General features: G+C 37.7%; 1 protein-coding gene across 2 annotated transcripts in view; it reads left to right on the top strand.

Annotated features, from left to right (window-relative positions):
* The window catches only part of GCFC2 (GC-rich sequence DNA-binding factor 2), a 38024-nt gene extending 22504 nt beyond the window's left edge, over positions 1 to 15520 (top strand). The window contains exons 11-18 of one of the 2 annotated variants that reach the window (XM_067544675.1): positions 577 to 776; positions 2205 to 2355; positions 5819 to 5940; positions 7190 to 7266; positions 8163 to 8229; positions 11415 to 11561; positions 12976 to 13100; positions 13808 to 15520. In XM_067544675.1, the coding sequence (XP_067400776.1) occupies positions 577 to 776; positions 2205 to 2355; positions 5819 to 5940; positions 7190 to 7266; positions 8163 to 8229; positions 11415 to 11561; positions 12976 to 13100; positions 13808 to 13922 (1004 nt within the window). In that variant the 3' untranslated portion in view covers positions 13923 to 15520. The remainder of the gene's footprint in view (positions 1 to 576; positions 777 to 2204; positions 2356 to 5818; positions 5941 to 7189; positions 7267 to 8162; positions 8230 to 11414; positions 11562 to 12975; positions 13101 to 13807) is intronic. The other variant, XM_067544676.1, reaches the window with a different exon arrangement.
* Positions 15521 to 19544: the final 4024 nt, after the last annotated feature.

The following is a 19544-nucleotide window of genomic DNA, read 5'->3' as shown; positions in this document are numbered from 1 at the left end:
TATTGTTTGTTCTCTGTGGTTAAAAGCAAGCTTATCTAATCACCATGAGTATAACTGCACAGGGTCCAGAGGGTGAGGAAAAGTACAAATAACTTATTTACAGTTCTTCTAAAATAGCGTTTCCTATGGTTAGTCACATCATGATTTTAAAGTCTGAAATTTTGAGTCCTTCTAAGGCTAGAAGCGAATCCTTCAGTGAAAAGCTGTGGATCCCCCCTTTGCTTTTTGGTATAGAGATTGCAATATATTGATCATTTAAATCTGCTGCTAGTTCTAGACTGAATTTGTCTGTCCTGAGTTTTGTGCCAATGTAAGTTTTTTGGGGAGGTTCACATCTTTTGTGGGGAGAATTTAAAAAATAAAGATCAACTGTTAGAAGGTTCTCAGGAAGTTGGAATATTAGAATAAATTCCAACTGAGACAGAGTAGAGGAGGTGTCAGAGGTGCATGAAAAATGCAGTTTATCCCATGAATTCTTCCTCCATGTATGCTGTCTATGCATATCCTGTTTTAGTTTGGGCATCCATAAATATCTTTAGTAATATTTCTCTATATACAAATGTACTTTATCCACAGATGATATATTACAGGAAAGTAAGAAAATCTGTGAAGATGTGCATGCAGATTTTTGTAACATCAGAAATATCCTGTTGAAATTCCAGCAATGGAGACAGAAGTTTCCTGACTCTTATTATGATGCTTATATTAGTTTATGCCTGCCTAAACTCTTAAGACCATTAATCAGAATTCAATTAATAGGCTGGAATCCTCTTGAGGTATGTTCACCAGTAAATTTTTCACTTATCAATTGACATGATGTACTTTATTATACATATACTGCACTAGTATTCCATCAGCTTCAATGTGCAATTCAGGGTGTTAGTTCTAATCTGTAAATCCCTATGTTATATGGAGCATCAATGCTTTAGGGACCTGCCTTTATCCTTAGGCATCACTTTCAATAGATTTTATCTGTGGAGTGATTATTAATGATCTAGAGGATGGGGTGGATTGTACCCTCAGCAAATTTGCAGATGACACTAAGCTGGGGGAAGTGGTAGATACGCTGGAGGGTAGGGATAGGATACCGAGTGACCTAGACAAATTGGAGGATTGGGCCAAAAACTATCTGATGAGATTCAACAAGGACAAGCACATTTGACATTTTTTATCAATAATTTGGAAATAAAACTAAAATAATCACTGATAAAGTTTGCAGATAACGTAAAGATTGGAGGAGTGGTAAATAATGGAGGACAGGTCACTGATACAAGACCAACCTGGATCTCTTGGGGGACTGGACACACACAAATAATGCGTGTTTTAATATGGCTAAATGTAAAGTTATACATCTAGGAACAAAGAATGTAGGCCATACTAACAGGACGGGGGACTCTATCCTGGGAAGCAATCACTTTGAAAAAGATTTAGGGGTCGTAGTGGATATTCAGCTGAATCAGCCCAGCCCAGTGCAGTGCTGTGGCCAAAAGGGATGTTGATAAATTGGACAGGTTCAAGACATGCCTTATAGTGATAGACTCAAGGATCTCAATATATTTAGTTTAACAAAGAAAAGTTTAAGGGGTGAGTGCGTCACAGTCTGTAAGTACCTACATGGGAGACAAATATTTGATAATGGGCTCTGTAATCTAGCAGAGAAAGGTGTAGCACAATTCAATGGTTGGAAGTTAGAACTAGACAAATTCAGATAAAGTAAGGTGTGTGTTTTCAACAGTGAAGGTAATTAACCATTGGAACAGTTTACCAAGAGTAGTAATAGATTCCCCATCACTAGCAATTTTAAAATCAAGATTGGATGTTTCCTAAATGATATGCTGTAGGAATTATTTTTGGAAAAGTTCTATGTCCCCATGGTATACAGGAAGCTGGATTTAAATTATCACAGGCATTGTGATTTACAAAAATCTCAACATTTTAATCCTAATTTTCTTCCTAGTCTTCTTGCTTAGTCATTGTTGCACCATCTGCCTTTGCAGCTAGCATCTTTTTTATCTTACTCAGTTATTCAGGTAGTTCTTGGCTTTTCTTCATAAAGTGACAGATCATTTTTTTGTATTTTACTCCTGTTGTCCTGGGAGATAATTGTCATTGGGAAATCCATCAGTGAAAATATTTCGGTAAAAAATGCCTTATGTGAGTCCTCAGTGGCCTGATCTCTCTCACTGATTGTTTTTCTTAATCAGAATTTCATAGATCTGAATGAGATGCCCTGGTTCAGAGCTATAGAAGAATTTAGCGATGACAAAAATATGTCACAATCAAAGAGAAATGATGACCCTGATCAAACTGTTTTGCCTACAATCACTGAGAAAACTATTCTTCCTAAAATAACAGGTATGTTAAGACTGCCTCAATAGTGTTAACTATAGCTAGGCAATTAAAATTTGAGCTTTCTTGCTCAATTTAACCAATATTATTAGGTTACTAATAATGGTAAAGCTAGATTTCTTGTTGCAGCACAAAAGCTGCTACATGGCTCTTCAGGATGGAGCCAAGGGGATATGGTGTCACGCACATTATAAGTTGGGAGGTTGTCATTCAAACAATAGGTTTCTTGGAGAAGTGTGGAAAGGAGAAGGGAATTTCCATATGAAAACAAACATCATAGCTATTGTAATCCACATACATTTAGTGTGCCACTCGGTTCCTTTCTGGCAGTGACTGGGTTACAGATAGATGTTGATGAGCCTACTACAGCTTTTGCTAACCATCCTGGGTCTCTTAGTTGAGGAAGGAAGAGGCTTATGCTTTATAATCCGAATGTCCCAGTTCAATTCCTGCTGCCAACGACTCATCCAAGGACATGGAGTTACACTGTTTATAAAAACAGGCAGTTTGATATCAAATAGGGAGCATAATAGATCTAAGCAGATACGACTGCTTTCTAGAACCATTTTTATGTTTTATTCCCACTGCCTTTCTTGTCCAATGTCTACATGGCGAAGTTAAAACTAAGTGTTATATAAAATAGTTTCTTCTAATTTAATCAGTTTGTTCTTGAGACCCTTCACATTTTTTAATATAATATTTGGTAAGGATATATGTATGTCTGTATATAAATAATATTCTGAATGATTTACATTCAACTCCTATAGTCAGTAGAAAGCTGTATGTTATTGCAGATCACCTTTTGAATTAATCATAAATGATGTTGATTTTACAATGTATTCTTGGTTTGTCTATATGCAGCATATGGCCCATCACCATAGCATCTAGGTAACATGCATGTAACTGAGTAGGAAGTGTTTGTCTGTCAGAACCATACAGGCAAATAAATGTACATTTTTTTAAAGTAGACTTACATTAATTTATAAGCATATGCATAATTAGCAGTACTCACTTGCAAAATGTATCTTATATCCATTGAATATACCCATCCCTCAGACAAATAGCTCCATTATGTGTGTGGGTAAATAAAGATTTGTATGTACTTAGTAGTCTACATAAGGAATTTGTTACTATTAAGCACATTTCTGCTGTCTGGGGCATCCTAAGCTACCCAATGCATCCCTAGTGTGGCGGATGAGGAAACATCAGGCATAATATAGGCTGCTTCAAATGTATATTAAATGAGAAGCCATGGACTGCAGTTATGAGTCATACCAACTACCTGTCGTATTTTTTTTAAAGTCCCAGTTGTGGAAATAACCCTGATAAAAATAATATTTCGATTGGCCAGCCTTTATGTCTCAATGAGCCTCTCGAAATCAGAGCCTACAACAGATGAGTTTGAATGGAGAAATGAAGAGGTTGGCTTACGCCCATGAGGGAGTTTATTGCCTGAAACCAGAGATCCTCACAGCTAAAACTAAAACTAGAAGCGGGTGCTGGAATGTGAGAACCATGTGGGACACGGATTCAAGTAGTTGTAGAAATGACCCAGGTCAAGTTTAGTATTCTTGGAATGAGTGAAATGAGATGGATTGGATGTGGAAGACTTCATGGTATCACAGCACCCTATTCAGGAAGGCAAAAAATTTAAAGAAGCTGAAGACACATCAGTGAGAGACAACTCTGTGAAATGGTCCAGATGTATAAGCAATTATCATCATGGTTCCATAGTCAGTGGTATTGTAAAAGTGAAAGCTGGAAGATTGTTAATAATGGAAGTGGAACAATGGCGAGAACATACTAAGGTTCAACCAATCACAGTCAACAATTCCAAGTGAAGAAGAAGGTGAAGAATTAAATATCTTATTGCTAGAAATTTCAGAAGCAGAAATAGAGGAATCAATTAAGCAACTAAAAATGTGAAAGTGCCTGATCAAGATAAAATCACTGCTGAAATGCTTAAAGTTGGGGAGGAGGTGGTAGTAGTATATGAAATACATAAATTTTGTAATATAGTTTGGGAGAAAGATGTAATCTGCAAATTACCACAGAAAGGAAATCAGCTGCTGTGTGACAATTGGCAAGGATTAACGCTAGTTTCAGTATCCAGAAAAGTGTTCTGCATTGTACTGTTGAACAGAATCAAACTAGCCATAGATAGAATAACTGTGTATTGAGCAAGCAGGCTTTAGACCAAAGGGTTATGTATAGATCACATCATTGCCCTGAGATGTTTGATTGAGAAAGGGCTTGCTTACCAGAAGGCAAGTGGAACCTTTTCATGACTTGCAAATATCTGGAAAAATAAGGAGATTCAGACAAGAATCAAAATGAAGTTATACAATGCCATTGTAAAATATCCACATTATTATATGCCAGGGGTGGCCAAGCTGTGGCTCGGGAGCCACATGCGGCTCTTTTGCAGTTAAAGTACGACTCGTGGAGCCCGCAAAGCTCTCCCCCGGCTCCACCCCTCACTGCCATTCTCAGCCTACCACATTGTGGTGCGGAGTTGAGGGCTTATTCCATGCAGTGGCATGGTGGGGGGTTAGAGTTTTCTGCCTAGCAGTGAGGGGGGGTCTCAGGGCTTCAGCCCTAGGGCGCACACTTGTCGGTGCTCAGGCTTCAGCCCCAAGGGGGGATGATGGGGTTAGAGGCTTCTGCCCCATGAGAGGCACCTGCTGCGCCTCAGGGCTTCTGCCCTGTGGCAGCGTGGTGGTGGGGCTCAGGGCTTCTGCCCTGGGGGGTATGCCTGCCATGCCCAAAGCTCCACCCTCACCCCACAGGGCTTAAGCCCTGAAGCCTGGCAAGTGCGCCCCGACTCTTGAACTTCTGAAATTGTTGTACACAGCTCCGAGAGACAGTAATTTTGGCCACACCGTTATATGCTTCTGAAACTTGGCAAATGTTAGAAACCCACAACAGGAAACTTAATGCATTCTATCAGAGTTTGTGAAGAATACTTGGCATTCGCTGATGGGATAAATTAACCAAAGCTGATGTATTACAGAGGACTGGCCAGCAGACTGTAGAGATAATGATTTGAGAAAGAAGGCTGAAGTGATTTGGGTGTGTTGTATGGATATAAAAAAAACTGTATTCCTAGATAAACCCTTGATTGGATACCACCTAATGGAAGACCAAAAAAAGAGGACAACAGAGGACATATAAGAAAACCATTAGAAAGATGTTGCTGTCCTGGAAACAGACTATAACTGAGGCAGAAATGTGGCGTTAGTCAGATGGAGGTGGAAAGACTGGGTTTCCTTGTGTGTCACAAAGCACAAGAGCGCCTAATGAAAAAATCTGCTTATGCTTATTGCAAAGATGAAGAATTAAGTAACATTGTTATCTTTTGCTTGGTGTACACTTGTATGCAAATTAAGTTTACCTCTTGTTTATAGTGACATTTTAAAACAAGCAAGTAATTACTTGTTCATCATTTCTGAAATAATTTTTTTTTCAGGCTTTGTAGAGCATGTGTGGGATCCTCTGTCAACTTCACAAACAGTCAGTCTAGTACAAGTCTGCAAAAATATCTTTGAAGAACATTCCCTTTCCAAAAATGAATCCAGTAAAGCAAAACAGGTAAAAACCATTGGGCTGTTAGAGACAAGAAAAAAATGGTATATTTTAAAGTCACCAATAGATTATTTGCTCTTCCTATCCTTACTGTATGCATTCATCAGATAAGCAAAATCCAGCAACTTTAGAATTAACCTTTTTAGATGACTTGTAATAAGCAAAATTTTAAAGCTAAAATTGTTCTGCTCTCAGATGTGCAAATGCAGCTCCCTTTAAAATCTATGGGAGATGTGTACATCTTTTGGCAGAAATTGGCTCCTGCTACTGGAAAAATTATGACTATTTAGCAAGAGGCTCATCATAATTGTAATCTTTTGTTCCTCCATGAAGATAAATCTTCAAGAACCTATAGTTTAGCATTTATTTATTTTTTAAAAAGAATTAAATACACAATGAAAGTTAAACATTTTAACTGTTTAAAATCTTAAGGATGTTTCTGAGCTCAAATCTTTTTCACTGGTTTAGAACTACTCTAGAGCTAAAGAAAAGCTTTAAGAAAAGTGCAGGACTGTTTCAGCTTCACTAAGTGGCTTCCTTTCTAGAAATATTTTAACTTATTAAAAAAAAAATGGATAATCATTCCACCAGTAAAAAAGATCTATATAATGTTAAGCATTTTATTACTGTACACTTTGACATCTTGATTCTGTACTCCATTATGCTAGTTTCATTCCTATGTAAATCCAAAGAGTTTCACCATTATAAAATTGGTGAAATAGAGTAGAAAATCAGATCTTGAATATGAAAACCCATGTGTGTACCTGTCAACCAGATCACTGTTTTGAAATTGGAGAAATCAAATACAGTAGTACCTTTTCAGCACATTTTTGATGTCTTGGCTAAAGTCAGATAAAACAAAACTAAATATTATCAAGATTTTAATTTGATAAAACTGTAGAGATACCGTGAAACTGTTAGACCTGTGTGGAGAAAAGAGTAACGCTCTGTTATTGCTTTTGGCACAATTAATTATGTTGAATTTTTCAGTTCTTCTATGTTCTGAGCCTAGTTTCATTTTGTAGCTATAAGAATATAAGAGCTGCCATATTGGGTCAGATCATAGTCCATCTTGTCCACAATCCTGTCTCTGACAGTGGCCCATTAACTGTGTTAATCTATAATAAATGTATCATATTCATCTGAAAGGAAATGTTGTCTTTAAAATTATATCTTACAATATATCAGCTCTCATTTATATGTTTTTGTGCGGAGCCATTGGTATGTCAATGATAAATCTTCAATTTTTTAATAGGATCTGGTTAACTCAATTGTTTCAAGAATGAAGAAGTCTGTAGAGGAAGATGTCTTTATTCCTCTATATCCTAAAAGGTAAGGCTAGTTCTGTAAAATACCAACACTTCATTAGAGGTGAGGTGCCAATTTAATATATAGTCAACATGAATTGGAAACTAATGGAATAGAAAACTTCCTGAAGTAGCTACAATTTCTAATGTGTACTACATCAGTATGGGTCAGGTTGTGGAGCCCTTATTCATGCTGGTGAGTAGTAACAGGAGTGAGTAGTAACAGGAGTTGATTAGGAATTGAGGTCAGTGAGACTACTCCTGTGAGTAAGCACTCCCCAGAGTAAGAGCTCTTCAGTCTGGCCCTATGTATTAATTGTTGATTGTTAAAAGGATACTTTGTCCCAGCTGGCCTGTATTTCCCCTTTGATTCATCTCCTCCTCACATTCATGAATTGTTACTATTTCCCTTCAGTCTTTTCACAGTAAAGAAAAATACCTAGCTGTTTTTTTTTAATTTGCTTAATACTGTTGGCCTTGCTTATCACCATATTCTATATATTTCGCAATTTGGAATGAATGGAAATCCCTCTTTTTAGGAAAGACACAGGATTGGAATACTAGGGTAATGTTGGGGGCAATGCATTGCCTAAACTGATTATGGGAAGTTTGCAGAGTATCTGTCCTCTACTGTCTGGCTCTATGCAGTGCAGTGCTGTGACAGTCTGATATCAAGTGTGGTTAAGTGTTTCCCATTGCTAATTTTAGTAGGGACTATCAAGAGACTAGTGGTGGGTTCCAAATTTAAAGTTATGTAACAGAGCTGAACCCTATTTTCTGATTGTGACCCTCTTCATCGATTGAGAAGTGAAATTAACACCCATCAGTACACAGAAGAGATTAATTGGCTGGATGTTTTTTCTAAACAAAAACCATGAAAATGTTATTTGACCAATTTCCCGTTATACTTTCCATGACCAGCGCCGTGGAAGACAGAATATCACCACAGTCAAAGTTCCAAGAAAGACAGTTTTGGTCAGCTGTAAAGGTAAGCAAGATGTACCCAGTTTCTCTTTGAAAAATCATTTGGGCTAAAATATTTCATGCTTGATCTCAACCAAGAAATATATTTTCAGGGAAGTCTGATATCCTGGGGTTAGTAGATTGTACTGGGAAAAGGTGTCTATAATCCTCAGTGAGAAATAGCAGAAATCATAGAAATGTAGGACTGGAAGGAACCTTGATAGACCATCTAGTCCAGTTCCCTGCACCCAAGGCAGGACTAAGTATTATTTAGAGTAGACCATCCCTGGCAGGTGTTTGTCTAACCTGTTCTTCAAAATCTCCAATGACAGAGATTCCCCAAGGTAATTTGTTGCAGTGTGTAACTATCCTTATAGTTAGGAAGTTTTTCCTAATGTCTAACCTAAATCTCCCTTGCCGCAGTTTAAGCCCATTACTTCTGGTCCTGTCCTTAGTGGTTATCACTCTTCTCTTTATAATAACCTTTTATGTACTTGCAGACTGTTCTCATGTCCCCCCTCAATCTTCTCTTCTCCAGACTAAACAAACCCAATTTTTCCTCTTAGGTCATGTTTTCAAGACCTTCAGTCATTTTTGTTGTTGTTTTCTGTGCTTTCTCCAGTTTGTCCACATCTTTCTCAAAGTGTGGTGCCCAGAACTGGACACTACTCCAGCTGAGGCTTTATTAATGCTAAATACAGCAGAAGAATTACTTCTCATGTCTTGCTTTCAGTACTCCTTGCTAATACATCCCAGAATGATGTTTGCTTTTTCTGCAGCAGTATTACATTGTTGAGTCATATTTTGTTTATGATCCACTATAACCCTCAGATCCTTTTCCGCAGTACTCCTTCTTAAGCAGTCATTTCCCATTTTGTATTTATGCAATTGATTGTTCTTTCCTAAGTGGAGTTCTTTGCATTTGTCCTTATTGAATTTTACCCTATTTATTTCAGACCATTTCTCCAGTTTGTCAAGATCATTTTGAATTCTATTCTTGTCGTTCTAAATACTTGCAACCCCTCCCCGCTTGGTATCTTCCGCAAACTTTATAAATGCACACTGTGTCATTTTCCAAATCATTTAGGAAGATACTGAATAGAACCAGATACAAGACAGATCCCTGCGAGAGCCCACTCAATATGCTCTTCCAGTTTGAGTGTGAACCATTGATAACTACCCTCTGAGTACGGTTTTGTACTAATTGTACACACACCTTTATAATATGTTTGTCTAGGCTGTATTTCCCTAGTTTGTTTATGAGAAGGTCATGTGAGACAGTATCAAAAGCTTAACTAAAATTGAGATATCACATTACTGATTCCGTGTATCCACAAGGCTTGTTACCCTCTTAAAGAAGAATATTGGATTGGTTTGACATGATTTATTCTTAACAAATCCATGTTGACTGTTATTTATCACCTTATTATCTTCTAATTGCTTTCAATTTGTTTGAATATTTGCTCCATTATCTTTCCGGATACTGAAGTTAAGTTGATTGGTCTATAATGTCCTGGGTTGTCCTTATTCCCATTGTTATAGATAGGTACAATATTTGTCTTTTCCCAGTCCTCTGGGATCTCTCCTAACCTCCACAAGTTCTCAAAGATAAGATTCTCACCAATGGCTCACAGATTTCCTCAGCCCAATACTTAAGTATTCTAGGATGTATTTTGTCAGGCCCTGCTGACTTGAAGACATGTAACTTGTCTAATGCCTTGTCTTACACTTAAAAAATAAGTCAATCTAATATTGGTTGACTTACAGCCAATGCTATAATTACAGCGGTGGCTGATGTCCAAATTACCAACTGAAGGGGCAGTGTGGGGAACTGAGAGCCCACAGGCTCCCGGGTTGCCTGTGGGCTGGCCCCCACCCCCACGCCCTGGTCCCAGCTGGGAATCGGGGGAAGCCGCCAGGGACTTCTCCCCTCCCCTTTCCCTGCCAGGGGAAGCCACGTGAGGACTTATCCATTCTCTGCTGTCCTCCAGAACAGGCAGCCATATCAATTTCATGGCTCAGCCATGTAATTAACAAGGCTATTCCAGCCGGGAGCAGGTGGAGAAGCACCCGGACACTGTGCCCTGCTCCCAGTTGGGAGCAGGAACCAGTCCCTGGGCTTTGCAGGAGCTTTTTTGTCAATTTCACCACAGACCCCACCACTGGTGTAAGTGTCTACATTGACCCTGATACCATTTGAGTGAGAGTTAGAGGTGGTTTTATTTTGTCAAAAATACGGCATTTTTGTTGGAGGGGGGTTGATTGCAGTGTGTACACCACCTGTTTTGTTGACCAAAGCTGACTTTGGTCGACAAAATTCTCTAGTGTAGACCAGGCCTAAGTAATTCTTAACGTGTTCTTTCCCTGTTTTAGCCTCAGATTCTACCCCATTTGCACTGATTTTCATTATGTTAATCATCTGATCAATATTAACCTTTCTGGTGAAAACTGAAACAAAAAAGACATTTCATGCATCGGCCTTTGCTGCATTTTCTGCATTTGTCTTTCTCTCTTCATTGAGTAATGGGTCTACCCTGTCCTAGGTCTTCCTCTTGCTACTAATGTATTTGTAAAATATTTTCTTCTTACCCTTTATGTCCCTCTCTAGTTTAATCTCATTTTGTGCTTTGGCCTTTCTACATGTTTGTGTTGTTTTTTTAATATTCATCCTTCGTAGTTTGATCTAGTTTCCACTTTTTGTATGACTCCTGTTTGAGATTCTGGAATGTGTGCTCTTCAGAGAGATTTGGCTGCAAAATAATGGTTATAAATGTGCTGTCATTTGAATGTACTTATCCATCTAAATGCCAGAACCTCCTCAGCTCACCCCAGACTTGGCCAACCATTCTTGCCCCACATATTTTCTTTCTATCACTTGCTTCAGAAGTTCACTTGAGGGAGCCAAACAGATTTGGTAGCCTTTGGGCTGTCCCCCATGTCAGTTTCTAAGTCTTTGCCCTCTGCTGAGTGCATTGCACTTCTAGAGCTCCACGCCCCAAGTGCATATTCTGATGTGTGTGTGCAATCCAATGATCTCATGTTCAAATAAAGACATTAACATATTTTTTTAATCTGAAATGACTAAGTGGGAATTGCAGACTGCATGTGGTCCCATGAAAACGTGTAATCAAAATATTACATTATAGTTTTATATTTCAGTTTACCTTCTACCACCAACTGTGCTCATTCTAAACTTCTTTATCATTTCAGCTGCTGTCTAATATTCTTCTTTGGGATGGGATCATACTAGAAGATACACTACATGACTTAGGACTAGGCAAGCTGCTGAATCGATACCTCCTATTAATACTGCTTAATGCACCACCTGGACCAGATAATGTAGAAAAGTGCAAAAAGGTAAAAATTATATATAGGAAAAAGGCTTATATTGAGTTTTCTTGATGAAAGCCATGATATACATGTACATGATGAAGAGATTCAGAGTCTGAAGATAAAATAAGTAATAAACCATTCAGTATCTATAGCTTTTAAGGTAACTTTGTAAGCTCATGATGGTTTTAGAAAGGCACGGTCAAAATATTCAGGCCCAAAATTTGGAAACTGTTACAGTCCAATGGAAAATATCTTTGTGGATTCGGGGGTTGAAATCCTGGTTCCATTGAATTCAGTGGGAGTTTAGCCCTTGGTTTCATTTTCATGTTGGGTGTCTTTTTGAAAAATCCATCAGTTCAAAATAAAACAAAACTCTTACCTCAGTATAATACACCAAAAAGTGTGAGCTATTTGTGCTGGTCTACAGCACCAGCTATAATTAACCATTTAATTCTACACCACCCTAGTCATGTTTTAAGTCCATGGAAGAAATGGAAAGTTCTCTGTTGAATTCCTTGAACTCTGGATCAGGCCCACTATTCACAGAGCTGTATGCTTGCTTGGTGCAGTAGATTATGGTAATGCACAGAGATTTGGTCAAACAAAAGCCATATGAGGTTTGTTAAACCAGAAAATACCAGTGTTTGGTGTTTGATCCCAAAGCAGATCTTGACACTCTTGAGAGGATGAGAAATCCCAGGGGTTTTTTTTTGGCTTTCAAGTGTTACAAACAGTGTAGGGTAAAATAAATAATTTCTAAAAGGGACATTGGCAATTAACAATTTTAATCCCTTAGCTCCAGAATAAGCATTTTCATAATGCTGGTTGTTAATGTAAATTCAAGGGCTTGAGTTGTATATCTCTAGCCACAAAATGATTTATCAGTGAATCTCTTGGTACTGAGGCTGAAGGAGGTGATAGAATCTGCCCAATTCAAAGAAGCTAACTTCTTGACATAAGGGATTAATGCAAGCAAATGTTTTTGTCCAAAGTTAATGTATGTTAATGTACTCTAAAGGTTAGTAGTTCAAATTAGCAATAAATAATAGTGTATTATGTCAGCTAGATAAAAAATGTTCTGTCCTTAGGCAATCTTTTTAATATATGCATACAAACAAGCATCAGAAGCAAAATGGAAAGTGTAGAAAGGTCTGTGATAAACATTTCCTCAGAATATACCTGTTGATGTTCCCTAAGCAGATATATTTGTACTAAAGGTTTTTATGTGAGTGTATAACTTCTTGAAGCTGTTGAGTATGCCAAGAATAACAGTGTTCCATTGAAATGATATTTGGCTGTACATCTGACAAAGCTTTTTATGAATTACAACAATGGAGCCAATTAAAGGGGGAATAAGAAGTTGCTTTGTAGTAAAGCAGACTAATAGTGAATGCATTTGAGGATTGTGTGATTTTTTCCAAATGTTTTGGTTGAACAGATAGTTGCATGTTTCCCAGAAAGATGGTTCAGAGAGCATAAAAACGGATCAACTCTCCCTCAGCTGGCAAACTTTAGCCAACATTTGTTGCAAAGTGCACATATGCTGTACAAGAATAATTGCAGGTAATCGGTCTGGCATTTTTTCAGAATTCATTATATCTACATGTACTGTGTGTGTCTCATGTGTTACAGACTTCTTTGTGTCTGTATATTTACATGATACATTTGTAGGGGTATATATTTTGATCTTTTCACAATAATGCATATATATTTGAGGGGTGGAAGGACTGTAAATCAAAAGCAAATTAAAACTCTTGTAGTAGACACACAGGAATAATGGAAAAGGGGTATGTGACTTATGTGCAGGACTTACTGGTCACAGTATACAGACATGTAAAGTCCTACATTACACCCTTCTTATAACACTGTTCTGTCTATTTCTAGAGAATTGGGGAAATAGTCCTATAATGTTGCTAAAGGAAGTATTGGGATATTTGCTGAGATTCTCTGTATTTCTCTCACACTGAGCTGTCCTTTTAGTGCCTGCTTTTATAAGTAATGCGGTTATTAAGATATGGAATATCTAATCAGATTTGTTTAAACTTAAAAACAATATGATCTAATAGAAATGGAAGATATACATTTATGTTAGCTGTTCCTGTCTGGCTTCTGGACACTGACGATGTATGTGGGCAACATAACTTATCACCATAACCCAGGATCATTTTCAGTAATTTTGAGTGTATTTTCTTACCTGGATTTTAAAAATCAATACACTAAAAGTATATGGAGATCATACTCTTGAATATTATACATTTTTTATTTTTTAGTGATGAAACACGAGATCTGATTCTTCTGTTGGTGAAAGTCAATGCCTTGCATATTGTAGAGGACTTCATCGAGGAATATAAACTGGAACACCTGAAATCTATGATCAGAAAGTAGAATTCCAGCAAAAGGACTAAAATACAAAATTTAATATACTGTAGCCATTTTGAATTTTATTTAAAGCAAGAAAAAGATCGAGCTAAAATACTGTTAAAGGTTTCACCTGAATAATGTGGAGGATACTCGCAACTGATGAATTAGGGCTACCCTTTGACTTTATTCTGTCTTGTTGAGCCTAGATATTTCATGGAACTTAAAGGCCCTGCAAGTAATGGGCTTATATTTTTGCATTTCTTGTGCACCCAAAATTCCCACTGAGGTTAGTGAGTGTACTTGGTTTACCAGGAATGCAGAATCTGGTCCAATGTATGTTGCACTGTTTGGTATCAAGTGAGTTGAAGATGACCTTGCTTTTGTTGGATTTAATTCAGATAATCAGTTGCCGAAGCGGAGCAGTGTTTTATTTCCTACCACATAGATGATAATGCTTTATTCCTCTTACAAGTGTTACTTAAAGGATAGTGAAAGGATCAGAAACGTGTGTCACAGAATCAGTATATTGTAAGCGAACAGTCTTGTCTGAAATTTCCAGTCTTGAACTGTGAGCCTAGTATTGTGTAATAGCTCTCTATGTTGGGGAGGATACCAGGTCCCTTCTCTGGTGACCCAAAGAGATCCCAGTGACCAACTTCATCGAGCTCTATGGGACAGTTAGTCATTGAAAGTCCTGCAGTGTTTCAACTGTATTACACGAATAATAGCAATACAATAGCAGGGACATCTGAAATAGAAGGTTAGGGATAGCAGGTATTATAATTAAATAGTTTAATTATAATTTAATTATAATTAAATAGGTATTATACCTATTATGCTAATACACCACTTGTAATATCACAGTGTAAGGATGGCATCCACTGTGTTGTCTTTTTTATAATTCAGATGCTACTGTGGATTTTACTCAAGTTAAATGCATCTGGGCCTGTGCTCACCACTTGTCTTATTCTTCATCAAACTTCCTTTTAATGATCATACACACTTCACTTGTTGGCAGTGATATGCATGAGTCATTTATTGTAGCAACTACAGAAATTATTTTAAAGTGAAATTATTTTAAAGTGAATTTTTCAAATCATGTGTTGAAATCTAAGTTGAACCATAAGATCTTGCCTCAGAGAAACTAACGTCTATTTGTATCAGTAACTTCCTAATAATTGGCATCTAGGAGAGTCTTGCCAATTGCTGTTTTTGCTTCCCACTGGCGTACACTCAATCCTGTCTATCATACAATCTATTTTAAAGTATTCTATCTTTGTTTTGTAGTGAGAATTTTGAATGTCTGTAACAAAAGTCATTCTGCTATGGAATTGAAAAGAGAATTCGTTATAGAAATGCAGAGTGTGGCACAAGTTCTGATGCAGAGTCATTTGGTATTTAACATGTAATATTTTTTTTTCTTACAGTAGGAATTAGGATTTATCTCTCGTAGATTTTTTTTTTGCGGACACGGTATTACATTTTTTAAAAACTGGGTATTTATTTTTGTAAAATAAATGAATATCAATTGTAAATGACTAGATATTTTTTAGCCTGATTGTTTTAACTCCTGTACAAATGGGCTTAATTTGTCAAATAAAATAGTCTTGCATTTCATTTCACATTTATTTAAACAAGTAATTAACTTCAATTCACTGTCTTGGCTATACTAATGTGATTTAAGCAGCATATCTCTAGAATGTGCAGGAACCCTTTCTACAAAGCAAAGTTTCAAGATCATCTTTTGCTCTTACTATAGTAAATCAGCTTATTAATGATGGCAAGATGTGCAGCAATTGATAATCTTTTTTTAAATTAAGATTTTTTTGCCAGCCGGAACTATGAAATTAGGCAATAGTTAATCAATATAAGCTTGTGATTTCATTACCTTTGTCCTCCCACTGCTCCCTTGACTTGTTACACTCATTGGTATGTTGTCTCAAATTAGACTGAGATCTTCAGAGAATGAGCAGTGTTGACCTCCGTATTTGTACAGCACCCTGCACAAGGGAGCCTTGATCATGTAGACACTATTGCACTACAGGTAACATTCCTTCTAAGTCATTATTGACTTATGTTCTTGCATGGTGTTGGAGGTGCTGTTTTGGATGATATAAAAGATGGCCATCAGGGGCTAAAGATTCCATCTTGTTACACCTATAAAAGAAAAAAACCCCAGCAGGATCTTATTCAGAGGGACAAGGAAATACGCCAAGCTTATTGTAAATATGGAAGTTTCAAAAAGCAATTGCCACGCCCCCATGCCCCCCCCCCCCCCTTCTCTCTCTCTCTCTCTCACACACACACACGTTCTGCAGGCAGAGTATAATTACCAGCCTATGAGTTGCTCGAGCTAGCCCACTGCCCAGGTGGGCTGAACACAAGGATGGAGCCGGGCTCTGTTGGTTGCGAATCCGATGTTCCTAGATGTTTGCAGAACAAACCCAAAGTCTCCATGTCTTCATCCCATTTTTATAGAGAGCCATCCACATACGGATCTATGGGTTTTGCTGTGTCATGCTGCTTTCGCATCCTGGTGTGATTGTCAATCACCCCCGTCTGTTGTTGCAGGCATGACTGTTTGTGTTCTCTCACACTGTCTTGTTCCTGTCCTTGGGGTAGACTCCTCTGGGCTTGGGGTTATCTTGATCCGCGTTCTTCTGCCATCTGGATCGTAAAAGTTGTTACAACGAAGTTTTGCTTCACTCCCTTTTGTTATCAGGGAGACTTAGAATGGCCGCCTTTTTCCTTTATTATCTCACACACACCATTTATTCTTCAGTCATGCTAACTTCTACTTCAAAGAAAAACAAAAAAATTATAACTTCCAATTAAAACTACATTCCAACTAAATAATATATACGTTTAAAGAAAAAGGAGTAAAAGTTATTACAATTCTAAAAATGCTAAGGTGGAATTAGCCATCAATATGGATTATTCCACTGACATAGAATAACCAAGCACATTCACAGTAAATGTTCTTGGATATGGGCCAGACAGTTGCTTGTGTAACAAAAGGCCTCAAAATATTTTTAAACAGCAGTCTGAACTGTGAGATATTACAGACAAAATGCAAACAGAACTGCGAGATGTTACAAGCAGAATGTTTCCAAACACATGTAAACATAATTATAGCAATAGAGTCCCAGGATGTTATGATTACTTCTGCCTCCTGAATACTAGTAACAAAGGAAAATAGTCGCTCTTGGCCTACAATCACATTTATGGTAAGGGGTACTTACTTATGGTGAGGGCCAGGATAAATTCCAATTTGTGTAACTGAATTCTGCAAGCTCCAGATTTCCTTGGAGTTTCAGTTGGCTATGTAGGGTGCTTTTTCTGTTCTAAGTTGTCCTGCAGTAATAAAGCTATTAATCAGCTGCACTGTTTCACCAAAACACTACTCCTACTGAAGTGCAGTTAAAGTGACAAATGTGCACATATTTAGAGTGCTGTGGGAGCCCACCGGTTAATATGTACTTACTAAAATGGCCTTTTAAAAATGTGTTAAGATTTTTACAATCCTAAAAATACTAAGTTTCTACTTAGTATATTTTGTACCAAAACGACACTTTTAACCACTTAAGATGCCTACATTTGCCAGCCATGTGGCACTTTCAGAATTGTCAGTTTCCCAGTGAAGAGAAAACCTAATGTAAACTCAGCCTTATCTGACAGGATGGAATGGGGGAAAGGGTAAAATAGCTGCTGTTAAAAGTTAAAACTCCACTCCACCTCCCCCATTGTTCTCAATGCACCTGGATACCTATAAGATACCTCTGTGTTACCTATTTTCTGTATTACTGCATCTGAAGAAGAGAGCTAAGTCTCTCGAAAGCTCATGTCTACAAATGTTCAATTTGTTAGTCTTTGAAGTGCCACAGAACTCTAGTTGTCCTACCCAATACAGTAGAACCTCGGAGTTATGAGCACCTCGGGAATGGAGGTGGCTTGTAACTCTGAACAAAACATCGTTCTTTCAAAAGTTTACAACTCAACATTGACTTAATACAGCTTTGAAGCTTTACTATGCAGAAGAAAAATGCTGCTTTCCCTCTATTTTTTAGTAGTTTAACACAATACTGCACTGTATTTGCTTGTTTTTTTTTTTGTTTCTGCAGCTCCCTGATTGCATACTTCCAGTTCCAAATGAGGTGTGTGGTTCTGTTCTGAACTGAGGTCCTACTGTGTTTGTGCAGTCTTATCTTCTATACCAGCAGACTTAACTACACCTCTTCTCCCGCTGTAGTATTGACTAAAAGGTGTAGCCAGTTGTTTGATTACATTCATGGTTTGTTCTTAAAAATATTTGAGCTCCAATAACTGACCACAGCCAACTTTGTCTAAAGACAGAGCACCACAAAGACATGCATACCCTCCTTATCTCTCAGCATGCTACTGCTAGCTGAAATGTGCATCTTGGAAGCATATCATCAGTGTATTTATGTATGATTTTACAAGTTATAAAACTCTTTACATGTCACTAAAATCCAATCCACCAGTTTGTATCAGATTCTTGTTTTGTTCTGTACTTTTCTTAGCGCTGTTTTCGATGCTATATTCCAAACCTGTGGGGCGTAATGATACATATATCCCAACCTGTGGTAGGCCATACCATTCATGTATCCTGGCTTTGACAGGCTTCCTATTTTCTAATGCTAAAGCTGACAGCTTTGCAAAGTGTTGTGGAAAACTTGACATAGGTGAACTAAATTGGCAGAAGAGCATAATGCATTAACATAACTTCAAAACACCCATATATGATATATATTATATTAGTGCCTTTGCATAATACCTATTAATGTAGTCAACTGGAGGGTGCCCTGTTAGATCCCAGGCCTCCAGCAGTCCCCTCAGTAAGGGCAGCGACCTGTCCCCTGTCCCTCCACACCAAGGATTTAGGTTTACAGCAGGGTGGATTGATTTAAATCACTGAGAAAAACCATTGATTTAAATCAAGTTTCCCACTGATACTTCTTCACATATTTCTTAAACAATGGTGCAAACCTGATCACTAGAACATATTAAATTTACAACTCAATACAGCATTTTACAACATCTAGGAGAGTATACTTTGTGTAATTTTTTAGATAACTCGATTTTGATTAATTTAGGAAATAGTACATAACTCATTACCTGTGACAAGCTGCAGCTGCAGCAGCAGTACATTAGGAATGGTAAAAACTAAATCACACACACAAACACAATAGCACTTATAAAGTGAATCTTAGTTACATAAATGTTTCACATTTGCAATTGCAGCAGTCTCCTAAGTTGCTGGCCAACGGCTGTCAAACTCGCTTTTTTTTAAATTTTCAAATTTTAACAACTCTCACAGACAAGTCATGACATAACACTAAACATATGCTGTCCTTAAAATTTCTACAAGTAGCTTCCTTAAGAGTGTCTTAACTCCTCTGCCTTGCTTGGTACAGCTCCACCACCCCATAAGCACAGAACCACCACCCTATCCAGACTGTGTCTTTCTTTCCACATGTGACTTTAGTCTGCTGAGAAACAGAAACAAACAGAAACTGAAAGCCCAGAACTTTCAAGAATCAAGAGCTGGTAGTTCAGCTGGACAGACTAGAGCCATTAATTCATTTTTATGATACTAAGTGTAGGTTTAGCATGTTTGTGATGAGA

Source organism: Emydura macquarii, unplaced genomic scaffold (genome assembly GCF_026122565.2).
Source record: "Emydura macquarii macquarii isolate MOO-44397 ecotype Brisbane River unplaced genomic scaffold, CSIRO-AGI_Emac_v2 contig_1027, whole genome shotgun sequence".
NCBI classification, from domain to species: Eukaryota; Metazoa; Chordata; order Testudines; family Chelidae; genus Emydura; species Emydura macquarii.
This window is presented reverse-complemented; position numbering and strand designations above follow the sequence as displayed.